The sequence below is a fragment of the Mixophyes fleayi genome, chromosome 1, assembly GCF_038048845.1.
Source record: "Mixophyes fleayi isolate aMixFle1 chromosome 1, aMixFle1.hap1, whole genome shotgun sequence".
NCBI lineage: Eukaryota > Metazoa > Chordata > Amphibia > Anura > Limnodynastidae > Mixophyes > Mixophyes fleayi.
Genome location: NC_134402.1, coordinates 111,392,477 through 111,419,961, shown reverse-complemented (window position 1 = coordinate 111,419,961; position 27,485 = coordinate 111,392,477). Strand labels below are relative to the sequence as shown.

The following is a 27,485-nucleotide window of genomic DNA, read 5'->3' as shown; positions in this document are numbered from 1 at the left end:
TGGGGTGCACTTAAAACAAAAGTTCACACAGAGGAAGTGCCCTATCATTTCCTAGGAGTGAGTACCAGCGACATGCCCATTCCTGGACCTGTAAGCCCTATGATACGCTGCTTCAGTACAACGATTAAGCCTGGAAGTGCAATAATGAGTGTCTGCAGGCAATAGTGAAGCATGGTGGAGATTCCTTGCAAGTTTGGGGCTGCATTTCAGCTAATGGAGTGGGGGATTTAGTTAGGATTAATGTTGTCCTCAATGCTGAGAAATACAGGCAGGTACTTATCCATCATGCAATACCATCAGGCAGATGTCCGATTGGCTCCAACTTTATTTTGCAGCAGGACAAGGACCCCAAACATACAGACAGTTTCATTAAGAACTATCTTTAGCGTAAAGAAGAACAAGGAGTCCTGGAAGGGACAGAGCCCTGATCTCAACATCGAGTCTGTCTGGGATTACATGAAGAGCAGAAAGATTTGAGCAAGCACTACATCCACAGAAGATCTGTGGTCAGTTCCTAAAGGTGTTTGAAACAACCTCCCTGCAGAGTTCCTTCAAAAACGGTGTGCAAGTGTACCTAGAAGAATTCATCATCACCATTTATTTATATAGCACCACTAATTCCGCAGCACTGTACAGAGATCTCATTCACATCAGTCCCTGCCCCACAGGGCCTTACAGTCTAAATTCCCTAACACACACACACACACACACACACACAGAGACTAGGGTCAATTTTTTTGATAACAGCCAATTAACCTACTAGTATATTTTTGGAGTGTGGGAGGAAACCGAAGCACCCGGAGGAAACCCATGCAAACACAGGGAGAACATACAAACTCCACACAGATAAGGCCATGGTCGGGAATTGAACTCATGACCCCAGCGCTGTGAAACAGATGTGCTAACCACTAAGCCACCGTGATGCATTGATGCTCTTTTGAAGGCAAAGGGTGGTCACACCAAATATTGATTTGCGTTAGAGTTCTGTTCATTCACTTTGCATTTTGTTAATTGATAAAAATAAACGAATAATTCTATTTTTTAAAGCATTCATATTTTGCAGCATTTTTCCCACACCTGCCTTAAACTTTTGCACAGTACTATATATCTATATCATAATATATATATATATATATATATATATATATATATATATATATATATATATATATATATATATATATATATATAAATATATATCACACACACATATATACATACATACACACTCCCACACATATATTCATACATATACACACAGTAAATGTAAACCACACAAAATTGACATTTAATGTTGAATCTCTGGCTAATTTCATTACTCAGTAATCAACTAGATAGGTATAACAAATTCATTGTTCTTAATATGAAACTGATACCAGTATCAGCACCAGACAATACTGTGGGTTCCCAAACCATTAATAACAAAACCACACTTGTTTCTGTTCAAATACAACAGTCACAAAAGCATGTCACTCTATGAGCAACCAAAATAGAAGTAGAAATCCACCACAAGTATACTTCCACAGTGAACGGTTCTCTTGCACGGACAGAATGAGAGTAAATCACATACGACAATTCAACTTCTATTTGCAGCTTAAGGATAAGGAGATTTCCCCCCCCCCCTCAATAACTTATAACAGGAAAAATAAATTACATACAGAAACATAATACAGTAAAGAATTTGATTTTACGGCCAATATTTATTTGTACATGTATAAATAGAGTGTCCATCCTGCGCTCCCGTGCGATGGGGGAGAGGGTAGGGGATGCAGCGTAATATTTCCCTTGGAAATACCTACTAGATTTCCACAAATACAGTAAATAAAACACACACACACACACCAAAAAAAAAAAAAAAAAAAAAAAAAAAAATCGGGATAAACCGCAAGTGGGAAGGTAATGAAATCAGCGGGTGTCTAAGCATCAAACACTGCCTTAGCATACATAAATCACAACACATAAAACAAAATAAATGAAATGTTCATAGTCACAGTGGTATGTGCTATCGATCCCAATGTCCAATGTCACAAGATCATCTAAATGGGAATCGCAATGATCGTCAGGCATGTTCTTATATGCGTTCACAAGATTCCCATTTACCTTCCCACTTGCGCCTTATCCCGATTTTTTGTGTTTTATTTATTTGTACATGTGTTTGCAATCCAGGTTGTATACAGATGACATATAGGGCTTGTAAAAAAGGGTTTATCTTGATTTCCACTTTCTTTACATTTTACATTTAGACAACACAGGACTTAGGAGTCAACATCATAGCTTTAAATATACAAGCCCACAAAAGGTGTCGCTGTTGGAGGAACTATCGGCAGAGTTGTTGGAGAAACGGTTGGGAGTACATACACACTTCAGAATTTGCACACCATCATTCAATTGTTGATAGTGATTTTTAGTCAGTTTCTAAAAATCAAACAATACAATGTGTTTTAGTACAATAAAACATGATTGTGGGAACGTTCACCCTAATGCGATATTGGACCTAACAGTCGTTTATCATGTGATTTTGAGACCAATGAATGAACTATACATCAAAAAACTGTTTCTGGCCAATTAAAGACATAACACATTTGATGGTGGTATCTTTAATACATATGGAATAGTTTGAGGTGGGAGCAGAGGATAAAGGAGGGGGGGGGGGGGGTAAGACTACTTGATCGGGGATCATCAAGGTGATCAAAACTTATAGCTCTGAGTAAGCCAGGTATCCAAAAGAACAAATTAAAATTAAAAAAGGCACTTGAGGATAGACCCTCCACTTGAGGGTAGAAGCAGTAGCAGCTGGCTGGTAGCAGGACTGGAGTAGCTGGAATGACTCACCCTTGTACTGGGATGGTGTCCCAGGGAGCCCAATCCATTTTGCCGTCCTACCTCTCTGCCACTGGATCCCACACAGATATGTGTGGCGGCTGTGTGCCTGTCTTCTGTGTCCAGTCCTTCGTGCATGCGCTAAAAGGCTCCGATCCTCCGTCTCCACCAGTGATTGCTGATGTGTTTCCTATACGTTTCACCCTTACAGGCGAACCACATAGGAAGCCCATCTATAAACTACTACTTAGCTCATGAGCTTATCAACATCGCTTACCCATTTTTCTGAATTGAGATGGAGGATCGAAGCCTTCTAGTGCATGCGCGAAGGACTGGACACAGAAGAGAGGCGTACAGAATGAGGAGGACCTCCGTTAAACTGTTCTAGAATGTGAAAGGTATGACATATATTATTAATCATATGTTTTATTTCTATTATGCATGCACATTTCTCTCTCAACATTTATTTAGCATAATAAGTTTCTGGGCCACCTTTTGGCCCCTCGTCCAAAATGTACACCTAGTCCACCCTCAAAAAGGTGTACTCCCCACCCTTTTGCTTTATTGTCGTGCCAACACATTTGTTACTGACTTCCACATTCCTCCCCTCTGGAACCCCAGACTCATAGCTGGCCCCATGATGCCTCTGGCTTCATCCCATTTTCCTTACCAGCTATATAGGTGAGTGTCACGTACTTCACAAAGCCAATCTCTCCCATCATCCGCCGACCCTTATGTTGATACCTGCCATCTCTATTTGAAAACCACGAATTGGCTATCCCCAAAAAGACACATTGTCTCCCAAGATACCTCTGTCACTTATGTACCTAACAGTGCCCTCCCGGGTTCGCTGCCTAGCATTAATATCAATCCTTACATGGCCTTTTGGGTAATTTACTATAAATTAAGGGACTAAATGTTCAGCAGAAGAGCACAAAAAAATAAAATAAAAAACTCTTTCCTACTCTTCACTCACTGAAAGGTGACCTAATTTTTCGCCAAGAAATACATTCTGTTCAAAGGTTTCACCTTTTTTACCTTTTCTTTAAAAAAGGTACAAGCTTTTTTTTTTTTTCTACATTTTTGTTTCCCTGACTGTGCATTTGAACATAGGCTTTAGCACTTGACATAGAGGAATTCGTATCATCATGACTGAGACTGGAGAATGACAAGAACAATGTGACTGAAGACTGGAAAGTGATAAAAACACTGCCACCCCTCCTGTTTCTGTATGAGCTATGGCACTGTAGAATGTCATTGGAGACTGCCAAGAGCTCTGCCATCCCTTCTCTTTTATTAATGACGCTGCCCAACTGCACTGGAGACTGCCAACAACCCTGCTACCCCTTCTGTGTCTTTCTGTGAAATGGCTCTGGATCTCCGTGGAGGGTGGTACTTGTAGAATCCAAAACTTGCGAGATCTGACTACGCAACAATGATGTTTTGCCTCATTTTCACTTCTGAGGGCGCGCGAAAGTAGCGAGCTGGCTCGGCACTCGGATCAGCGAAGTTCGGGTGGGTTCAGTTCTCGGAGAACCAAGCCCGAGCATCTCTAATTCTTATCCAGTACTTTGAAACGAATAATACCCCCAATATTGCTTTGGGCTGCACTTAAGGCTGTCTTGAGCACATCTCTATAGAGGCGCTAGCCTCTAGAACAAAAAAGGAGAGACTAGCCAATACAATTCGGTTAACAGAGACCCTAAAAAAACTGGAATCTCAGCACAAAACCAACTCTGACCCCAAACTCCTTCAGCAGATCAGAACAACTAAGGGTGAACCAAATATTCTCCTATCGAATCAGGTGGCAAACAAACTAATTTGGCTTAAAACATTGCTATTACGAAAAAGGCTTTATTATAAATTTTGTGCAAAAATATCACTCGGGATCTTTCTAGTTGTTAAGGATCCACAGGGCAAATTAACCTATGGCCCTCGCAAAATCAGACTGGAATTCCAAAAATATTAATCAAAATTATATATCCTCTCGCAACCTGAATCCATTTCTGCCAAACTAAGACAGGACTCTCTGATTAACAATTTCTTGAAGTAAGACAATCTCCCCAAATTATTCACACAAGTGTCTAACAACCCTTAATAATGAAATCATTTTTGAGGAGCTTACACATGTTTTTAAAGGCACAAAAATCAGGCAAAACCCTGGCTCAGATGGATTTTTTGTGACTTACTACAAAAAATTCTTAGGTACCCTGCTGTCCTACCTCCACACCCTGTTAAACGCAATCCTTGCAGGAGAAACTTGGTCCAAGGAAGATCTTGAGGACATAATCTCAATCATCCCTAAAGAGGGTAAAGACATATATGATTGTTCGAGCTATTGTCACATATTGCTTTTGAACAACGATATAGAACTATATGCAAAGGTTCAGCTAACAGACTCAACACTATACTACCTACTCTAGAACACAACGACGGCTTTATCCCCAGAAAGCAAGGGGTGGACAACACAAGGAGAATCACTGACCTGATCCACATTTTAAAATTTTAGAAAAACCCCATCAATTATACAATTTTTTATTTCAGAGAAGGCCTCTGACAGGATATCCTGGCAATTTATATCCCAAATATATGACACTTTGGCCTCTCAGGAGGCTTTCGCAAAGGCGTCAAATCCCTATACACTCTACCTTAAACTAGAGTAATGGTCAATATTTCCCAGTTTGACCCCATTACGATCAGTACTAAGCAGGGTCGTCCCTTATCTTCCCTCATGTTCGCCCTTGTGATTGAGTCTATGATAACAAATCGTTCTTCCCTAGATATCCAGGGTGTGATGTTGGGGGGCCTTGAGAGTAAAGTATCACGTTTTTGCTGACGAGAAGTTAAGTTTAATTTACTGGACTCCTGTGGTAGACTATCTGGTTATAAGATCAATTTTTCAAAATCAAAAATCAAGTTGTTGAACCTCCTCCTTCTAGAAAAATAACATATATCCTTCCAATTTGACTTTAAAGTGGAAGGTCAAAAATGTTAAATACTTGGGGGTCTACATTACTTCCTCCTATAAATCCTTGTATGCCCACCAGTTGCTGGGTCTTTTCTCTAGGATCAAGTCTGACTTGTATGCTTGGAAAGCGCTAATAATCTCGTGGCTGGGCAGGATCATTGCAGTCAAAATGAATATCCTACCCAAACTCCTCTACCTATTTAAAACACTTTCAGTTAGAGTCCCTTATTCAGGACTACTCATCAAGAAAAATCTCTGGCACAACAAACAACTCTCCATTGTTAATAAACAGATGGGACATGGAGGTAGCTTTCAAATCCTATTATTGGGTCACCCAATTGAGCCAAATTACAGCCTGCTTCACCCTACATGTCACCTTGTTCTGGCTTGATATTGAATCAAACCTCCTCAAACTTACTTCTCTCTCCAACCTTTGGGGAATTCCAAATTCAACAAGAACGCACCAGGCTAAAGCCCTCCCAACCCTTCTATTTTCTACCAAGATTTGACAGATGTAAATCTATACTTCTTTCTCAAACCTCATACTTCTCTTATTCAGAGGGTCTTGGCTGACGTTTGATGCTTTAAGAGACAAATTTCACAGTTTCAATCCTACATTTAACGAATATATTCAGATTCTACATTTCTTGAGAAAATTCCCAGAAACTAAATCCCCTATAACCACGGTGTGTCTTTTTTTATTTTTTTATTTGATCAACAGCAATTAAATAAATATGTGATGGGTCCAAAAGTGCTCAGCACAGGGGTGAGAAAAACCTAAGCAGCGGAGGGGTTAAAGTACATATTTTGTTGAGGAGTGTTAATCTTTTCTATACTTTAATACATTGTGTAACTTAAGAGAGTCCCTCCAAATTCCAATAGGAAAGATTACGATAAAGCAAACATAATTAAATGGTATGTCGTTTGAGAATAAAGATTTACTGATAGTTCCACTTGCACGGGTCTTCCCTGCTGAGAAGGACAGGGAGGGAATAAAATAAGTACCGGTACTTGCCAGCATTAAATTGCACTCATTGTCTGACTATTCCAAGAGGTTTCCATTTCATCTAAACTACCTGCAGCAAATGAATATAGAAGTAGTACTGTTCTCTTTTATACAAGGAGAAATTGAACACTTAATTGAATTTTAAATATTGCTAAATATTAAATATTGTTGCCGACATCTCAGTTTTGGGAGTAACTTATGCTGCATGTTGGATGCACATTATTTTGTCCCCCCAATTTACATTATTGATTTGATTTTATTAAAGTGGCTGTAAATATATCAAATATATGGTAACAAACACTGTGTCAACCACGCATAATAGGTAAACTAGAAGGAATGATATTGGGACAGAATTTTAATATAGAGGCCGATTTATAGTTGGTAGTCCATTTGTGGCACATAAAACTATGCATTTCTGTACTGTGCATGTGTACTTAAATGTGGCTTTTTTTTACAGTTGAGCTTATCTTACACATGTGTCAACTTTCACTGGGAAAAAAGTGTCTCATAGGCGTTTATATATTACTGTAGTATAGAAGTGATTTGATGATGCAAGTCAACCACGCCGGTTAAGGATGCATTCAATTATGAATTGCATGTAACCACAGGATACACCTTTGCAGCCGTTTGTCAAGCATACTTGCAGCCTGCATTTTTATTATTACCCTTTATTTGTAAGACACAAACATATTATGGAGCACTGTACATTAATTGGATCATAGTACCATACTTGCCAACTCTTCCTGAATGTCAGGAAAACTCCCTGAAATAGGGGTGATCTCCCTCACTCCCTGAAGAGTCTGGCATTCTCCCTGATGCTGAGCCAGTACAAGATGTGGTTGGCTTCGCATCAATACAATCCATGTATGAGGTGGCCATTTTCATGGAGACCAAGATTTAATTAAAGACCGAAAGGTAAGACAACATGACTTCAGTAATGGAGACAGAAATGTAAAAGACACTTCAGTCTACAGAGATTTATTAGCTGCTTTTCTTTAACGCATAGTAGCCTACTCTCCCGGAATGTCCGGGAGACTCCCGCATTTCTGGGAGACCTCACTGGCGAGCAGGGTAACCTTCCAGTTCTCTCCCCTGCAATAGATCAGTGGCAGGGAGGCTTAATAACACAAATATACAGTCATTGTTTAGTGGTGGGGCCAAAATGATGCGATTTGTCTAGCCCCGCCCCTGCATGCCCACCTCCCCCGGGATCTCCCTGAAGCCAATGAGGAAAAGTTGGCAAGTATGCATATTACATGCCAGAACATAAAACAGAAGGAAAGTATGTCCCTGTCCAAATTAGCTTGCAATCTTAGAGTTGTGGGGAACAATTGATACATACTATAGCAAAATAACAATTGTAGCTGTTAGTGTGGAAATTGCATACGGCTACTGTAAAGCAAAAGATTTATCAGCCACCAATATTAAAGCAGTCATCAGTGATTGGCATTTTTGTGCAGCTGATGGTAATATTGGATGGCTGGAATTAGGAGAGACAGTGGGAGGAGGAGACATGAAAGCTGAACTAGTCATATTAGACATTTTAAGACAATCAGCTGCTGACAGCCAGATTTACCATTTATATTACCCGACCCTCCTGGTCAAATAAAAAGGCATTAAAGACAAGAGCACCCCTGCATCCAGATCTTCTTAAATTTAGGATCAAATGTGAGCGACTGTGCTGTATGGCCATCAAATGGGTCCCTGATCGCCTTTTGGGCTTGTTGACACATTTTTCTGCCCTCAACTTGTGGTTATCCGCCGGTTCAGAGTAGCCATTTGACCATATTTTTCTTTTGAAATTGCGCTCTTTACTGGACATAGACCCAGAACACTTGTTCCCCATGTTCACAGATCAGTAGATCCTCAATACAATCTTGTGCTTGCTGTGATGACACTCCTCCGCACCATAATGCAATTTCCCACAGACTTAAATCTCTTACTCAACGTGTGCATTAACTGCCTGAAGCTATGGACTAGAAGTAGCGATGGTCACTGTCCCCCGTGTTTTGGTTTTGGTTCTGGATTACCTTCGTGTTTTGGTTTTGGCAAACCCGCCCTTGCGTGTTTTGGTTTGGTTTTGCAATTTGTTAAAAAAAAAAAAAAATTACATAATTTAGTGTTCCACCTGTTTCTTTGATAAGTGAGGTAAATCTACATCTGATAAATGTCAACGAGCGCTGCCCCCCCCCCCCAGGATGTTTGCTTTTATCAGACACACACCAATCCAGGGTGGCAGCCAACGGTCTAAAAAGAGCTATTGAAATCCATAGCAAAAAAGGCAGTTTGTGGACTGTCTGTATATTACACCCTCCACTTGTAGTTAAATAGAAAAAAACCAGCCTGCATATACTGCTGGTATATAGTAATTTCAACACCAGAAAAATTGTGTTTTGGAAAGAGGGGAATATCTGACACCCCAAGCACTTGTAGTGCAAAATCAGAAATATATAGTGCTGGTATAATACTATTTCTTCAGGCAGAAAATAGTTTCTTGAGGAGGGAGTATGACACCCCAAACAGTTGGTAATGTTTGCAAAAATGCCTCCTCTATCCTCCTCTCTTCCGGCTCTAATAAGTGCTCTCTCCCTGCTCTAATGCTGAGACCTATCCCTTCTCTCTCCCTCTGTCAAATGGTGCTGGATTGCTGTGGAGGCGGATATTTAAGCATTTCAAACATCGCGAGAACCGAGCTCCGACGATGTCACAATGACGTTTGCCTCGAATTTCGATTAGGCGGGAGAGCAGGAGCTCGGCTCGGTACTCGGATACCTCACGTTCGGGTGGGTTCGGTTCTCGGAGAACCGAGCCCGCCCATCTCTAACTAGCACAGTGTCTGTAATCACCAACTGCTCAGCTCTGCTGCTCCAAACTTGTACATCTCGGTTTTCTTGGAAGCACATCCATTCCCCATTTAAGATCAAAATTGAACCTACAGAAATTACATTTTCTCTACTAAAGGACCTCTAGCTGAGAAATGTTCCAACAATGGTTTTTTTGGACAAGGGATTCCAGTCGCCAATAAAACAAAAACAAACACAAAACTTGTATTGATCACGGGATGTAGTCAAAATGTCGACATGTTCATAACTTCAACACAGTCAATGTCAACATGTAAAATGTGGACGCGGTTGTAAAAAAAACTTATGTAAACAATATATACCCATTTATATAAACAGCAATACATAAAAACATTATAATTGTGTTAACATTATGGTGTCAACATTTCATATCCAACCCATTTAACACAGTCTATGAATATGGTTTTAAAACTGCTTTACCTGGCACGTTTATACATTGGATGTGCATACCTTACTATTGTAGTCTTGCATGAAGGAAAATAAAACCAATATATGGGGAAAGGGTAAAGCTTTATTCAAGTGCTAACAGTAGAAGTGTGACATACATATTCTTGTATTCCACTGTATGGAATATAAAAGCTTGGGTTACATTGGTTGAATACCAAACATTGCATACTAACCTGTACATCATATGACATAATATTTGAACACAATGTCACAAATGTTTCCACTAAAATGAAGTTTTGCAGGCTCTAATTTTAAGGTGACAAGTTTCCTTTACTAAAATGTCTACAGTTGCACTTTGTGTGAAACTGTAAATCAAACTTGAGAAAACAGTTCATATGTCTGCAACCAGCCCATCAGTAGTTAGCAGTTGATAACTTATTACTATGAGGTTCTATAAGGTTTATCCACTACATATAAGGAATAACCTATAATTTAAGGAGATAGAAAATGTGATCTGCATGGTGTACTTTGTAGTCATTTGCCTGGAAGTTCCAGGTTGGCAATCACTAGTATATGGTGGTGCAGTACTTTGGAACTATCAGTTGTGATCAAAATAGTAATGCTATTGGTGAGGTACTGAGTATCAAAACAGACATTGGGTAATAGGATAGTCCTCGCCTTTTTGGTTTGGTGGGCACAGACATGGTCTGGTGTGGAGAATATGGGCATCAGGTAAAAAGTAGAAACAAAACATACGATCAGTGGGTGAGATGCAGATGTACCATAATGCCCTTAGGTCAATTTAGGTGCTCCGGTAGAGTTGGGAGTGTGCGTATTTTTTTCCCCCTAAAATACACATTGCTGTACCACGCATGTGCACTAATACTACGTATGCTTGCGCCCTACATTTACAAACTGTTTATTTATAAAAAAAAAAGCTACAAAAAGGTGTGAAGAAGGTACAATAGGTAAAGCAAGCTTCAAGTATCACAAAGAACGAAAAGCAGCAAAGTGCAAGTTTATAATAGCTTTATAGCATGGCAGAACAATTGGCAGTAACTTTATGAACAGAGCAGAAATGAGTTCCATAGAGCAAGAGAGGAGGGCAATTAGGAAGCTAGGCAGTGTGAAGCAGGTCTGTGCCCAGAAGTGAGGGCAGAGGAGACAGAGACAAAGATGCAGAAGATGTTGACTAGGAGACCAGGTAAAAGGTGATTGGCGTGGGTTTGCAGGTGGATAGGATAGTGAAGGCATAAAAACCAAGAGGAAGAGAAGAGCTTACAATCTATAAGGGAGGGGCAGACACAAGAGGGGTGGAACATAGGGGGTCAGTCAGTGTGAGGGGGCGAGTTATGTTTGGTAGACTTTGATGAAGAGATGAGTTTTGAGGGCACGTTGGAAGCTTTGAAGGCCAATGAATAGTTAAATTGACACTATTTCCCACACCTCCTCTCTCAGCCAGAACTCCATGTCCCACATGCCCACTCTGGGGCCACCAAACCCCTGACCTGTGAATTTTCTTCCCTCCCCTCACTATGCTAATCACCTTCATCATATCCCTTCTCTACCATCTCTCTACCTGCAATTGCCATAACCCATCTCTCTCCAACCCTCTCACACCTTACACTCAGGGATGGATTGTCCTCCCTGCTGCCTCCTCTTTCCCTGCCCCTTGTCTATACCTCATTCCACCCACTTGCAATTCTCACTGCTCCCCTCTCTTCTACCCCACTATGTCTCTCTACACCTCCACACTTTCCTCATTTATCCTGTTTTCTGTTTGCTCCCTCTCTCTTTCCCAGCCCGTAATCTCCTCATCTGGTTGTCCATTTCCCTGACACATCACACTGGATATCATTATTCCTACCTACCTGCCTCTTTCCCTGGTTCCCTTGCCAAGTCAGGTGCCCCCCTGTCCTGCGCCTTCCACCTGCTCAGGCTCCTCACCTGGCAAGCCTCCACTCCAACTCTCTCTTCCCCTCACAGCCCCCCCTCCTACCAACATCCAATAAACTCCCTCACTATTTAGATTCCTGTCCAATCCTTATTCTCTACTCCTCACTGCCCAATCTCCCAACCCGACCCACTCTGGCACACCAACAACCCTACCAATCTCATCCACTTCTCCGCACTTCCCTCCCTCCCCCTATCCTGTGTCTCTTGAATGCAAGATCTGTCTGTAGCAAACTAGCCTCCTTTTATGACCTCTACCTCTAACACCCTCAACCTCCTCTCCTTCACGGAAACCCTATCTGACACCATATCTTCTGCCGGTCTCTCCTTCAGGCTTTTCCTTCTCAAACATCTCTAGACCCGGGGGGCTGCCTTCTTGTGTCCTTTCCCTGAGGTCCTTGCTCTGCTTCTCCTACATCAGGTGCACTCCATTCGCCTCTCTTTCACCCAGTTCACCTTTGAGTTCCAGTCATGTCTCCCTTGTCCCACCTCCCAACAATTTCTGATAATCATCAGCATAGACCCTTGCATTGTAAAAAATTTAACAAAAATACCCCCCATCCCGCAAAAGTGCTTTAGGCACCAGCGCTCAAAAAAAATAAAAATAAGATGCCGCAAACAGCTTCTACACTGTAGAAGCTCCAATACGCAATGAACTTAGCATAGCCGCAAGGTCTATTTATATTAGGGATTTCCCGTGACAGTGTGGGAAAATCCCCCAATACTATACTAGTGGCCGGGCAAGGGGAACCCACGCCTTTTTTTTTTTTCTTCAACCTTTATCTATTTTTAACACTTTTGACAGCTGCCGGGAGCTCCGGCTCTATAGTCACAGTCAGGGCAATCTTAACAACATTAAGGGCCCCCGGGCAAAGCAGTGCACCAGGGCCCCTACATACTAATATAAATATATATATTAAAATCACTTTTTTTCTTTTAAATGTACTCGCTCAGTGACCCTTGAAGTTTTTTTTTGCAGGATTATTTATTCTAATTAAGAGCCCTACTTATGAGGTCCCCTTGCCCGTGGGCCCCCCGAGCACCTGCCCGTCATGCCCAGTGGAAAAGATAGCCCTGTTGACAGTGTAACAGTTATGTGTTTACTATTCACGTTGCTAGGATGCAGCGTGTTGGATGTAACGATTTTTAAAGCAAACTCAGGAGAGCTTGCTTAATCGTAGCTTCATACATTTGAGACATGTATAAGAAGAAAAAAAAAAAAAAAAACTAGCAGGGATTTTTTTTTGACACCTAGTTGTTGTATACACACAAACACACACACAACTACCGCCACATACATGGGACTTTCAGAAGCTTTCTGTAATTCCTTATTTTAAATGCAAATTGAGCATACTCAGTTTCCTATACTTATCAAGGATCGTGTTTGAAATAGTAGACAATATGGGGGGAAAAAACTGTAACAGGTTGTTTTAATATGTTTATATACACTGAATAGTTTGAACAGGCACTTTACATCTGATTGTAATAACTCAATTTCACGTTACTGTTACAAATGTTATTTCTATTGTCTTCTATGTTTCCACAAAGATTACAAACCTTTGCTTGTTAATCAAGTTTGAACTGCAAATAAAATATTTATACAAAAAAAATAAAACAAGTCCACGTGTGTGTGTGTGTGTGTGTGTGTGTGTGTGTGTGTGTGTGTGTGTGTGTGTGTGTGTGTGTGTGTGTCTAGGGCTTTCTCTAAATGTGAAGAGTTACTCTAGATTATCCAGGAGACTTATAAGAGACATTGATTTGTATGCAGGTGAAAAGGCATTGGCATATTCTACAACATCCTTCCGAAGAACTGATGGCCAATAACTACAGCTAATAATTTTCAAAGATTTTCCTGGATGTCCAGCAAAGTTAGAGTTGGGCCCACGAGTAGTTTAATTTTAGTTTTTCTGGTACAGAGGATTTGTCTTGAGTTCTTCCTGTCAGTCGTTAATATCAAACATGAAAAAATAAAAAACTCACTTTTTATCGTTTCTAGCAAACAGGACATCAAAGCCGCAGAAAATTAAACAGAGAAAATAAAAAGTGCCATGTGTGCTTGCAGTGGATTCAGGTAGAGGTATTGTAGATTATTGTAGTCAATATGATTAGTGACAGGAAATATGCCTCCAATCTGCTAATGTGAATTTGATGGCTAAAATCTCCAACTCTCCAATGACATAACTTTGTAGGAAGATATTTTTAGGGAAAAAAAAAAAGCCACAATGATGATTTTTCCCCCCAAAGTTGTTACATTGAAATAATACTACTTTTACTCCAAATGGTGGAGCACCTACCTCTAAAAAGAGGGACCACGAGGCATTAGAGTGCTGTAGCGCCAGAACTGAAAAACAAGACCATTTTAAGGAAAGGAAAGCAGAGGTGGCTTTGGGAAGTCACTAGTTGAATTTAGCATCTTTATTGGTGAGAGCAGTAATGTTTTCAATCACAGAAGAGTAGTTTTTAATCAATTGGCCATAAAAATTGGAAAAGCAGATGAATCAGAGTAGCCATTAGGCCCATAGACAGAGATCAATTAAGGACAACAAACCTTTTTAGGATCCATCTAAAATCCAGACATGGAAATATATCCCAAAAATGGAAGCTGAGATTGCATTGTATAAATATAATTTGGCTGCTAATAAATTGACCCGTGTCTGTGCCGAATAGTGATTTTAGACTGTAAGCTCCAATGGGGCAGGGACTGATGCGAGTGAGTTCTCTGTACTGCGCTACGGAATTAGTGGCGCTATATAAATAGCTGGAGGTGATTATGATGATGAATGTCTAGTCTGTCAAAGTTTAAACTGCTTTTATTTCACCACTTGAATTAATTTGCTGCAAATATTACACATACAATGATATAAAATGTAATCTTAATTGTTTTCTATATTCCTTCCATGTAACTTTAAATATATCAAATTCAGTTTATGCAAGATATGAATTAAAAATTGAGCCTTTCCTATATTACTGCTGTGTGTATAAAGAAGAATAGGTTTGCAGAAAGGAGACCTAGAGGTAAATTTATCAAGCTGCAGGTTTGAAAAAGGAGAGATGTTGCCTATGGCAACCAATCACATTCTAGCGGTCATTTTGTAGAATGTACTAAATAAATGACAACTAGAAGCTGATTTCCACTTTTTCAAACCCGCAGCTTGATAAATTTACTCCGTAAAGTCAAATTTATAGAGATCTGGCAAATTGATACTTCTGGAAAATTTGTCACTCTACCTCGCCATCTAGCAAACCAGTGGAGTTTCCTCCCCTAGGACTCCCATTGTTATATTATAAGAAGCGCCTATCAGCAACATTCTGAAAATTTGAACCGGAAAAAACAAAAGAACAAAACTGGATTTCTGTAGGGCAGGTTTCCAAGAGTCACAGACCAGAGGCAGATATTCCAGGTGATACCCATAATAACAGACCATCCTAAATGCCCTACTACACCATACTATACACAAACTCACCACTACTGCTTATCCACCAGCATCAATGCTATGAACAACCAACTTAAATTTAAGTGTAAATGCCTTTCTGCATTAATTTTTCATGTATGTAAACCTATGGTTATGATATCTATGTGTTTAGTGCAATTTGTTGCTATATGTTGGATGGGTTTTCTATTTGCTATGTAGGGGTTATGCAAGATAACCTGTACTCATGTAAACTTGTAAGGAGGTCACACCGGTTACTGAAAGTATAGGCTCACATACGATTTGGAACAAAGAAATGTAATGTTAGATCATTTTGATCAATAAATGGATGAAAAGGTATATTCTTTTGCTTATTAGTTATTGGGTTCTCTTTATCCATTTGTATTACTTAGATGAAAATCTGAACCCAATTAAGCAGAAAATTCTAAAGGGTTCACAAGCTTTCTACCACCACTGTAAAGTAATCCAATTTAAAATCTGGCAAATCAGCACTCCTTGAAAGAAATGTTCCTAAACATCTGGCACTCAAAGGGTTAAACATATCTTGTAATATTTCTATGCTATTCTGAATAAACTGCATACAGTGAAGTCACCCAAGAAAAAAAGCCAGTGAAGAAAAACAAACCTGCTTTCAAATTACCAACATTTGAATAATTCATTCTTAAAGGAGAACAATCTGAGACAGATAACACCTTCCTATGGGGATACAGTAACATATAAGGGGGATTTGCATTGTAGAAGTCTGCCTTTGGTTACATGAGCTTCTATTCCACATAAAGGAAAAGATTCCGCAGATAAGTGTCTATAGCTGAATACTCTGAACTCTCCTGTGACAAATCTCTATCTCCCACTGCAATCTACTCCATCCTGTGCAGACAGAGGGAGAGAGTAGAACAAAAATTGCTTCATGTAACAAAAAGGTTTTGTTCCCAAAAATTATTCTTCTCTTCTAAAAATACAGTCGCGGCAATGGCTCAAAATTTACGTTTGCAGCAAACAAAATGCTAAACAAACAAAACTTGAACATAAAAGCTAAAATAAAAAAGTACTGCATGGTATTCCAAAGTATTTGTTTTCATAGTAAGCTTACAATATAAAATCAGATTCTAAAGAAAAACAATAATTTCTATTGTAAAAGGATCAGTCTAAATACCAGGAACTATTACTTACTGTAACAATATTCTTTACTTTGTTGAGCACTAAATAACCTCTGGAAGTTGCGATAGACTAGACCAAGAGTTGGCAAAGTTTATCTATCAGTGTGCCGGCTAAAATCTAATCAAGCTCAGATGTGCTAGTTGTGTGAGTATATATTTCCTATTTTATGATACTAATATCAAGATAATATTATTGGGATCAATAAATAAACATTCAAATTGTGCCACATAGTAGTACCCTCAATTCATATTATGCAACAGTAGAGCACCAAATTCGTATTATGCACCACAGTAGTGCCCCCAGTTCATATTATGCCACATATTAATACCCCCAGTCCATACTATGCCACAGTAATGATCATTGTTCATATTATGCCACAGTATTGCCCTCAATACACATTATGCCACACATAAGTGCCCCCAATTATTATACAACTCAAAAGTGCCCCCAATTAATATTATACCACACATAAATGCAACAAATCATATTTCACCACATTAGCCAGTGTATGTGACTCACCTCTTGTATACAGCAGATCCGCAATGGGACCCAAGAGGAACTGCTGCATCACTATCACTGATCTTCTGTTATTTTAAAAGCAGCTCCTGCGTGCCAGGTGACACAGTGCTGCGTGCCATACAGGGGGTTGCCGACCCCTGGACTAGACCAAGGGGAGGATGCTTCAAAGTGCAGTTTATTATGTAATTTTAAAACTGTAACAGTAATTATCCAGCTTGTATCACACCAACTGCTTTCATACAGAAATGTAATGATTACAAAAACACTCTCTGTATTGTAGAATCATTCCATAATGGTTTACTTTTTTTCTAAACCATATTGTAAAATGTATTCTTTGTGAGAGAACACAATAAGACTTTCCATTACATGAATCCATTTCTATGCTATCATGGCAAGTTGTGCAATAGAAAGGCCTTCTATGTACAATACAGACAGTTCCCTGGAAACTTCACATTTGTCTGATGAGCCTCAGCTTAATCCTGCTCTGAGAAACAAATCAATGTGATCATGTAGTATAGGCACAATGATAACGTCAGTCCATAGACTTAAAGAAACAAACACCTAAATTTTTTATATCCCCAAAACTCATACCTATTTTAACCACCCCCACACCACAGCAGACTTGCGTTTAGAATGAAGCATCACTGCATGCCATTCTAGATGACTGGGCTAGGACTATTCCACCCCTGTTTTATAGGGCAGAGTAATATACCTGGTGCTGGCTGTATCTATCAATGACCCCAAGGAACGTGCTGGACATTCCAGTCGCAATCCTGCGTTGGCTTCTTTTACCTTTGGATACTTGGACAAGTCACTGTGTCGCCCTGTGGCCCGGGCACAAAGACTGGATTGCAAGCTTGATTGGGAACAAAAATAGTATCTAACAATTCTGCGTACAGCATTAGGTAAATAATAAATGTAACATGAATAATAATGACGATGGAGAAGAACAAGAACAACTTTCAGCCTGGGACATATGTAATGGGCAAGCATTAGCTTTACTACACATTATTTAAAGATGCAAAACAAGAATAACCCTTACATCCAGTTTGCAACTGACATTCATGTAAATTAGGAATATAAAATTATTTAGTTAATAACATTATTAAATACATATCAGGTTTGAGTACATGTAATGTGACTGAATATAAAACTACCTGGTAAGTATTCAAAGGTGACTGCAGGAAAGTGGTATTTTTCATGTTTTCAGGTATTAAACCAGAATAATATAATAGCAACACATATAATATACCTCTATTGGCAAATCTGTCAGCAAATAAAAGCAATTTTGTTGCAGGCTGGTATGTGAAACAAATATTCTGCCTGAAATGAATGCCCACCATCATGTATCATCATTTATATAGCACCACTAATTCCGCTGTACAGAAAACACATTCACATCAGTCCCTGCCCCATTGGAGCTTATAGTCTAAATCATACTTACCAACTTTATCAAAATGTTTTCCGGGAGGCTGCGGGGGTAGGTGGGCGTGAGGGGGGCAGGGCGCCGGAAATCGCAAAATTTTGGGCAAACGCCGAGATTCCCGATGAATCGCGCCATTTGAACCGAATTCTGCCCACTTCACTAGGAAGTGGGCAGATCAGGGAGATTTCCACACTCTCCCGGGGGTCCGGGAGACTCACACGAAATGCGGGAGTCTCCCAGACATGGTCTAAATTCCCTAACATGCAGACAGACTAGGTTCAATTTTGATAGCAGACAATTAATCTACTAGTATGTTTTTGGATTGTGGGATGAAACCGGAGCACCCGGAGGAAACCCGCGCAAACACGGGAAGAACATACAAACTCCACACAGACAAGGCCATGACTCATGATCCTGTTGCTGTGAGGCAGAAGTGCTAACAACTTAGCCACCATGCTGCACTGTATATGTATAGACACAAATTAACCCCACATGCGCTACACATTATATTACGTACTGTACCTCATTACTGCATACACACGAGCTATACATTGTACTAAAACAATTTCCTGGGACCATTAGAATTTGAGCATAACACCAGCAGCTCCGCACAGGAAAGTGATTGAGTTCCACAAGACTGCCTCTATCCTGAGAAAAGCACTGCTCATTTGCATACTGTCATTTTAAATTAAGCACTGCACTGCTTTTAAGGTACAGGGCCAATGCTACCGTACTTAACAACACAGCAACTCCTACCCTTAACAACAGATGTGCTCAAGGCTGTTATTTCCTTTGACAAATGATCGGTCTCACGAGTGCAAGGATGAATGAGGGTGATCTGGAGACGTGCCAAAGTTTTACAAAGTGTCACAACACCTGCACAAGCAGAAGTGCAATTCCTGGAAAAGAGCAGTATGTTGTCTTCTAAAAATATGCTCTGTACAACTTAATCAAAGGCAAAGTGTATGATAATGAAAATAGTACAGTTGCAAATGAGATGTAACAGAATTGCAGAAAACAGCTGGATAAAGTCAACCTTAAATTTAGCCAGCTAAATGAGCTATATGATATAACATCACTAATATATTTCCATTGTCAACATGAGGAAAATAGCACAGTTAAATGCACCTCAAACATCCCTTGGTTAAAAGTGGATCAAAATTTAGGGCCTTCTTAGTTACTCACTATAGTCACTATTCCAATATCGGCGACCGCCTCATGTAAACAGAAGTGTAATGATATCTGCACAGCCATCTCAGCCATGGGGAACAAAAACGTGCTTACACTACAGGCTATACACACACATTGTGATTCAGCCATTTGGTACAATGAGATAAGTGTATAATTTGGCCGCAACTTGATGGCCAAACTGTAGTGATATGGATATTCAGGGTACAAACACACAAAGTGTAGTGGTTTGTATTGCAGAATACAGTTCCATTTGTATTGAAGAATACAGTTCCATGTGACTCCACGCATTCCGCAACAAGGGTCACTGTTTGACCTGATTTCCCATCATACCTAATCAAATACGGCTGAAAAGGTTTAGATTTTGGTCGTGTTAAGCAATCATTTTGTGAGCAAATTATAAAGTTCAGCTAACAGACAACCTGGATATAGGTTAGGGAAATATATGTACTAAAGGGAAAGGTGGGGAGTGGAAATGTGTTTGAGATAGTAGATGAATGTATTATAGGGGAGGGGTAGGTTTAAGAAATGTGTTTCAGAGGTGAAGGGAGCCAAATATGTTACGGGGGTCAGGGTATACCCCTATGTGATGTGACATGCCTCCTCAACAACCTTCCACCACACACACCCCTAGTCCCATGGGAACTTTAAACAATATGGACAGGTATGACATAACTGCAGAGGTACCTCTTTTCATGTAGTAATTTATACATTTTAACAAGAAAGTTTCTTTGCAGCTGCTTCAAATGCGGAACATCTTTCAATGTGGCCTTCAGACTAAGAAAAAACATTGGACACTTTTGATCAAGTGTAAAATGTATTTGAGCTTTATACATGTAAGAGGTGGCATTATAATGTTGGTAGTTGGCTATGGTCAAAATCCAGAAACACATTTTTTCAAGGAATTGAAACTTGCATGTCAGGTCCACAGTATAGTTGGTCAGGAGGAATTCTACCACTCGTATCTAGGTGTTTAATAAAAGACAGGAGCTGACAAGAGTTTCCGTGGAAGTTTCCTTCATTATAGCTTCTTTCCATGTGGCTTAAAAAAAAGCTTCATCCAACTATACACTAGTGTAACATTTCATATTAGTTTGTTATTTTAGTAACATTCTATTATTGTTTGACACCATAGGCCAGACATAGAAAACAAATGTTCACATTTTAGATGGAATGAATGGCTTTACATAAGATTAAATAAATTATTAGTTGCATCACTCACAATATGACTGTATTATTTAAAAAGTATATATCAGATTAAGAATGAACAGATGCTTCAAACGCTATAACATTGTTAGACTTTTTGTTGCATTATAGGCACATAAATAAAGAACGTCAACTCTGGCTTAAATTTTTTTACAAATCCTGATTGTGTTATCAATTAATTTGGACATATACATTGGATTGGATTTAAAGACTATAGCCTAATATCAAGCCTACTGCCCATGCAGAAACGGCTGTTTCCGCATGACTTAGATAAATGTAGGTATCAGGGCTATTTAAGGAAAGCCTGACGCATGAGATATCAGAGATGTCTCCTGCACTAAGCAAACCAACACAGAATTCTCAATGGGAACTGCGGCCGGGAGGAGATTATCAAGCTCCAAAAAGCTTAGCTTTCCAGAGCCAACACCCTCCTAAGATAACATATAGGCTGATGTGAGTGAGTTCTCTGTATAGCGCTGCGGAATCAGTGGCGCTATATAAATAAATGGTGATGATGATGATAGGCTACAACATCCCTGGAGAGAGATCTTTTGATTGGTCCTGGTAGGCTGGACTGTGCCCCTGTGAAGCCCAATGTTCTCTCTTTCACCACTGCATTAAGAAATCAGTGAAAGAAGGGTCAATGGACAAGAGTCATAGCCGGCACAGCCTTTTATCAGATGCGCTATCCCAACATGATTATAATGATAAATTGCTCTGTTAAGTCCTCTATTCGAGGCAATGATAGGTCTTACTTAATGGGGTAAAATGAAAATTATGTTAATTATGTGTCTAAAAGAAGAGCTGAAACTGCATTTCTGTGCATTCCAACAAACTAAGCCCCGTGACCGTGTATAAGACTGCGACATAGATGGAAAAATACTGTATGCTGGGTTAGTGGATGTGTGAACTGTCCTTGCGATCATTTATTCCTTTTACTTATGACCTGTGTTCTCTATGCAGTGGGGATTTAATGGACATTTGCACACTGTTTGAATTTGTACTCTACTACATATATTACAACGTGCAGGATTGTATACAATGCACCAGCAATTACACTAGCATTTTAACCATTCATTTCTTTGACTGTCTACTCAGGCGTTAAGCGACCTGTAGCTCTCAACCTGCTGTGGAACCACATATGTGTGTAGTTCCAAAACAGTAGGGTAACCCCATGATGTAATCCGTGCAATGTGCTTGTACTAAAGCTTTTTGGCACAGCACAATGACTGACTTAATGTAAAATGATTATAATCAACTCTTCACACAAGTATACGCGCACAGGATACTTGAAAGACACCAGCATGTTTAGCAATAAACGTCTGACAGCAACCAGCAGTAAGGACAGGGGCGCAGCAGGTGCGTTTTATTTATCTTACTGAAACCAAACACACGTGCTTGGTTTAGAGGCATCAGAAAACAAATATAACTTGCGCCATGACATCCCACCAGATAAGCATTGAATGCATTATGTTATACATGGCAATGCAACTGAAGTAAACATTACATCGTCAAACAGGACTCACTAGAAGTGCTCCAGGTGTCCTTACCTTTGTCTCTATACCATGTTGTGTACCACGATATGGAGAAAAAAGCAGTCAAGCAGAATATTGTCACCAGACTGCCGTTCCTGCACCTCATCTGCAACCCCTTACAGCTCCAGTGTATATAGGGGGTCTGTGACAGTCACAATGGTGCCAAACAGGTTCCTGCCCTAGCGAGTCTCCCACCACCTGCACTGATATCCTCTCACTCGGCGATGTTTCTTTATGTTCAAAGGTCTAAGCACAGTTCTTTTCCCGTATACTCTACGGGCAGAGGTCTCCCAGATAGCGCGAGTTTGTGTTGTCCAGCTGTCACGTTGCTGCTTATCTTCTTCGAGTCCCAAGTGACCAATCAATGGTCCCTGACTGTAAACAGCGTGGGTCCAGGTTTGTCTTCTGTCTTGTTTTGTCCAACCTGAACTCAGTCTCCAGCCTCTCTAGTGTTCAGTCTAATCATCACCTTCAGAAACTGGATGCCGGCCCCTCCCTGACTTCCTTTCTTTCTTTTCTTGACAGTCTTTAAGGAGGTAACAGAACCCTTTATGTTGTGCCTTTCTCACACGTTTCCACCAGGTTGCAGCAAGCGAGGTCTGAGCCGGCACAGCCCAGCTGCTGGCAGAGATAACAAGCGCTGCTGAGAAAAAGAAATGTCATGGCAAGTTTATATACTGATAATTTGCCTTTGAAGTGAAAAAGCAGAGCAGTCTCTATGACATGGCTTCTGGAATTATTTGATGTAGCACAATCTATTAGACCTGAGTCTTTTGGCTAAGATCAAGGGCAGTTGTATCAGAGCTGTGCTTGGTCCTGTGGTCAAAGGGCCAGTGGTGTGAGCTGTGCCTGTGCATCTTGAGGGCTGGGGCCCAGAGGTGCATTTTCAGGACAGGTGTGGTGGTGGCTGTAAATAAGACACGAGGACAATGCACTTGATCCCTGCATCATATTTTTTTGTTTCTTGGCCCTTGCCTTTTAATTGGATCAGAAACATTTTTAAACCTTCTGGCCATTAGGCTTGGGCCTACGGGGACTTTATTAAAGACAAGCACTTATAGCATTTGGCACTTTTCTTTGCACAATTTCAAGATGGTTTGGTTTTCGTTTGCACGTTAGGGTTTGGGTATGGGACTTATGGGATGCCCTCTCCCCATGTTGTCAGAGGCTCCCTCCTTATGGGTGGAGCTAAAGAAGCAGCCCCACCAGGAGAAGCTTTGACCAACCTAGGGGTAAAGGGAACTGCCCAAGTGTTGCGGTGGAAGTGGTCCCGAAAAGCCTTGTCTCCCTAAAGGTCTTTTTGCTCTGGGGGACAGGGAGAAATGTGGCCCTTTCCCTTTAGGGAAATGTCCTAAGGCCCAAGCCCCCAGCACTATTTCTTTGTACTGCACTGGGTGTTTTCTGAGCATCATCATCATCATTATATTGCGCCACTAATTCTGCAGCTGTGTACAGAGAACTCACTCACATCCATCCCTGCTACATTGGAGCTTACAGTCTAAATTCCCTAACATACACAGATAGAGAGAGAGAGAGACTAGGTGCATGGGTCCGGCGCATGTGTAGTGAAGCCTGAAGCACCAACACCTGCCATATTCAGATCAACTCGCTTGGCAGGATGCAAAAGGCACTGTGGCTTCCCGCTACCAGGGAGCACCTTGGTAAATGTGCAGAAGAAATCACATTTTTGCATGTGACAACAATATGAGGAACAAAATTTTGGCTAGCCAATTCAGCGTAGAACAACACAGAATTCCAAACCGCTTCTCCCGTCAGAAAATGCACCAACAACATCGTGTCTCACTAATATATGCTCTTCCTAGTACCAGCAGTCAGAGTAACACAATTATAAAAGCATGACATCATAAAAAGGAACATTGCATGCTGATATATTTACCAATTTGTAATTAAGCCTTCAAAGGTGGGAACGTCTACCCTGAGATTTGGGCAGTGTACAATGGTATATTCAGACAGCTTTTTATGGAACTGAAACATTTTGGCATGTCAAATAGACTCTTAAAACATACCTTTTAATTCTCTTGAATAGCATACTAAAGAAAACCCTCATAAATGCATATGCAAAGCTATGTAAAATGTTACTTGCTTCGTTTTCCATGCCTCTGGAAGTGTCAGTCGGACACACAAGACATGAATTAGCACTTCTCACAATAAGCTGTGACACCATGTCAGTTGCTGTCAATTACTTTAACATAAATACTTGCTTTTGTTTGGTAATTACATTTAATGTATTACAAGTTCAAAAACTATGTTAGAAACTCCTAACAATATAATAGCTCATTGTACAAAGTCATTTGATTCCTCTGACTTAAAATGCTTGTAAAATACCTGCTAGTCAACTAAACTAAATCTGGTTAATTCATTCAGAACTGGTTATTGAATACAGAAAATAGGTGGGACAAGCAAAATCACACCATTGACATAATTTGAAAGAGCAGAAGTGACTCGAAGCTAGGTAAACATACTATACCTTTTATGTTTAAGTGAATGCATACAGGTTTCTGACAAAATAACTCCCAGCTCTCTGAAATAGCAATAGGGTCACTATCTACCACATACAGCACACCAACTTATGACAGCTGCACTGAGGGCCATAATTGCTCACACTTCTTATACATTGTGTTGTAAAAACATTGTACAGCTATAAAAAGGAACATTATTTTTTGTAGGGTTTAGGTCAGGTGTGCTGTGGGAAGTACAGGTTCTACAAGCATAATACCCCTACTCTTAGTGGATGCAGGTACTTTTTGTTTTTTTAAGTACTTCTGTGAGTAAGCCATGACATATTAGGTTTCCTGTTTAAAGAACCTCTTACACTAGTTAAGCAAACTATTGATTTGCATGGTCCCAGCAGAATTACATTTTGTACTATTTATAGAGATTGGTCATTTGAATGCTCTCAGCACAACATTGTTCTGCGGTATTTCAACCACAAATATAAAGTTTTGTACTGTGTAGTGAAAACGCAATGTTTTGTAAACCTTTACATAGTATTGTCATGTATTTATTATAATGAAAAATTAAATAATATAAACAAAAAAGACAAATATAAAATTGTTACTAGTCTATGAGGGAGAAAGTCGTATACATGCACTTCACTGCCTGATCTCACAGCACATTGTTGCCACAATTTAGTATACAAATACATCATTATAAAATAGAAGATATCATGTATCATGTACTGTAGATTTTCAGAATATTAGAATTTACCAAGGAGTTCCGGTACCATATACAGACAATAGGTGATGTGCCTTTACATGGGTCATCCAATTGTGAGCAAAATTCATGTTTTGTACTTGTCTGTCACATGCGTGTTCCAAAGATTAAATGAGTTCTATATTTTTGGTAAAGCAGAATGTACAGTGTACACTGCACTGTAAGTATAGGGGGTACATCATATATTTTGCTTTGTAGTGGGATTAACTTGCTAAATAAATGTATAAATTAGTGAATTTTGACATCCGAATTCATGCTGTCAAATATATATTATAATAAAATGTATTTGCATATAATGTATGTTTACTGCCGCCTACTGTTCAGGAGGGGTGCTACAGGGGGGGTTTTGTCCTATAACTACCAGCATTCCTTGACATGCACCAGTTTTTCCAACAAAGAAAAAAGTTTAACACTAACAAGCAAGCCCGTGGCAAAAGGTGTCCCCTGTCTACATTTATTATATTTTTGCATATGTGTTGATTGTGACTATTGTTCCAATTTTATTAAAATCAGACTGATAGTTGACAGTTGTCCAGTAGCCCCCAATAGGATTTGTGACATCCTACATGCAGGTTTGGGACTTTACAAGCGCCACACATCGGATGCGGTTTGAGTTTTCAGCCTCCAGATTGTGGGATAGTAAGTCCAGAGGTCTGGATCTGAAAACTGCATCTGATGTGTGTCAATTTACAAACTGCACGATAAACCGCTGTAAATTTACCCTATAAATTCTGAAGACAAATGGTGACCAACATTATTGTGTTGTACATTCCTAAAGTCTTGCTTTGGACTGTGTTATGGTCTGAAAAGTGTTATGTAGTTTATAAGGAACTTGGAGGTTTTACTGCTTTTATTTTCCAATATACCCAGAGAGTATAAGCCAGCTTACAATGTATGAGCAAATCTCTACTTGTCTGTTAAGTAAAGTTAACCTAGTCTCCAGTAAGACTAGGTACACATTGCAGAATTTTCCAACCAATGTGTTATCTTCAATGATTGTACCTATGACTGAAGGTCCGATCGGTCGGTTGATTCATGCATACACACTGACACGGTTTAAATGATTTTTGCAAGACCAACCATCCCGCCAACGATTTTTGAGAGGCATAACGTCGGCTCAAAAGATTGTGATTCCGTACACACTGAAGTAATATGACGAAGAAATTTAAATAAAGGTCACATGTCACTTCAGGAAATACATGATACTGTAATGAGAATATGTATTTTCACATGTGGTAAGAATACATGTTGTACGGTATATACTTGCATACAGCAACACATAAATGTTATAAGGAGCGTGTAAAACAGGGTATCTATTGCTTCTCCATTAAAAGCACATTATTCCCATTTGCCTGACGCTCGGACAACGCCTAGAAAGGAAGCGCTGTTTCAGGAACTATCGGCAGTTCGTCAAGGAATTGGTCGTTAATTCATACACACTGCAGGATCGGGAGGCGGTTGGAACGAGATTTTTAAACAGGACGAGCAATCAAATGAAATGATGATCAGTACTTTGGAATGACTATCGTTCATCATGTAAGTATACATACTAATGCGATATCTGGCGGTCATTTATCTGGTGATTGGCCCAATATTTGGCTGAAAAAAACCTGTAGTGTGTACCTAGCCTAAGCTAAATATGCTTGGCTGTAAGCAGTAAAAAAAGTACATACACAATCATCATGGGTTTTGATAACCCAAAATGTTAAACCAGCAGCAATGAATGAGAGGTGATGTTTACCACAACACTAATATCAAAGTTTAAACTATTTAAAAATCAACCCATGTCTACA

The 27,485-nt window shown here is 39.8% G+C and overlaps 1 protein-coding gene across 2 annotated transcripts in view; it reads right to left on the bottom strand.

Moving 5' to 3' along the window:
• Positions 1 to 23,047, bottom strand: part of MGAT4D (MGAT4 family member D) — a 111,433-nt gene extending 88,386 nt beyond the window's left edge. For both annotated transcript variants that reach the window (XM_075199573.1, XM_075199583.1), the window contains exon 1: positions 22,474 to 23,047. In XM_075199573.1, coding sequence (XP_075055674.1) covers positions 22,474 to 22,564 — 91 coding nt within the window. In that variant the 5' untranslated portion in view covers positions 22,565 to 23,047. The remainder of the gene's footprint in view (positions 1 to 22,473) is intronic.
• Between the last annotated feature and the right edge of the window lie 4,438 nt (positions 23,048 to 27,485).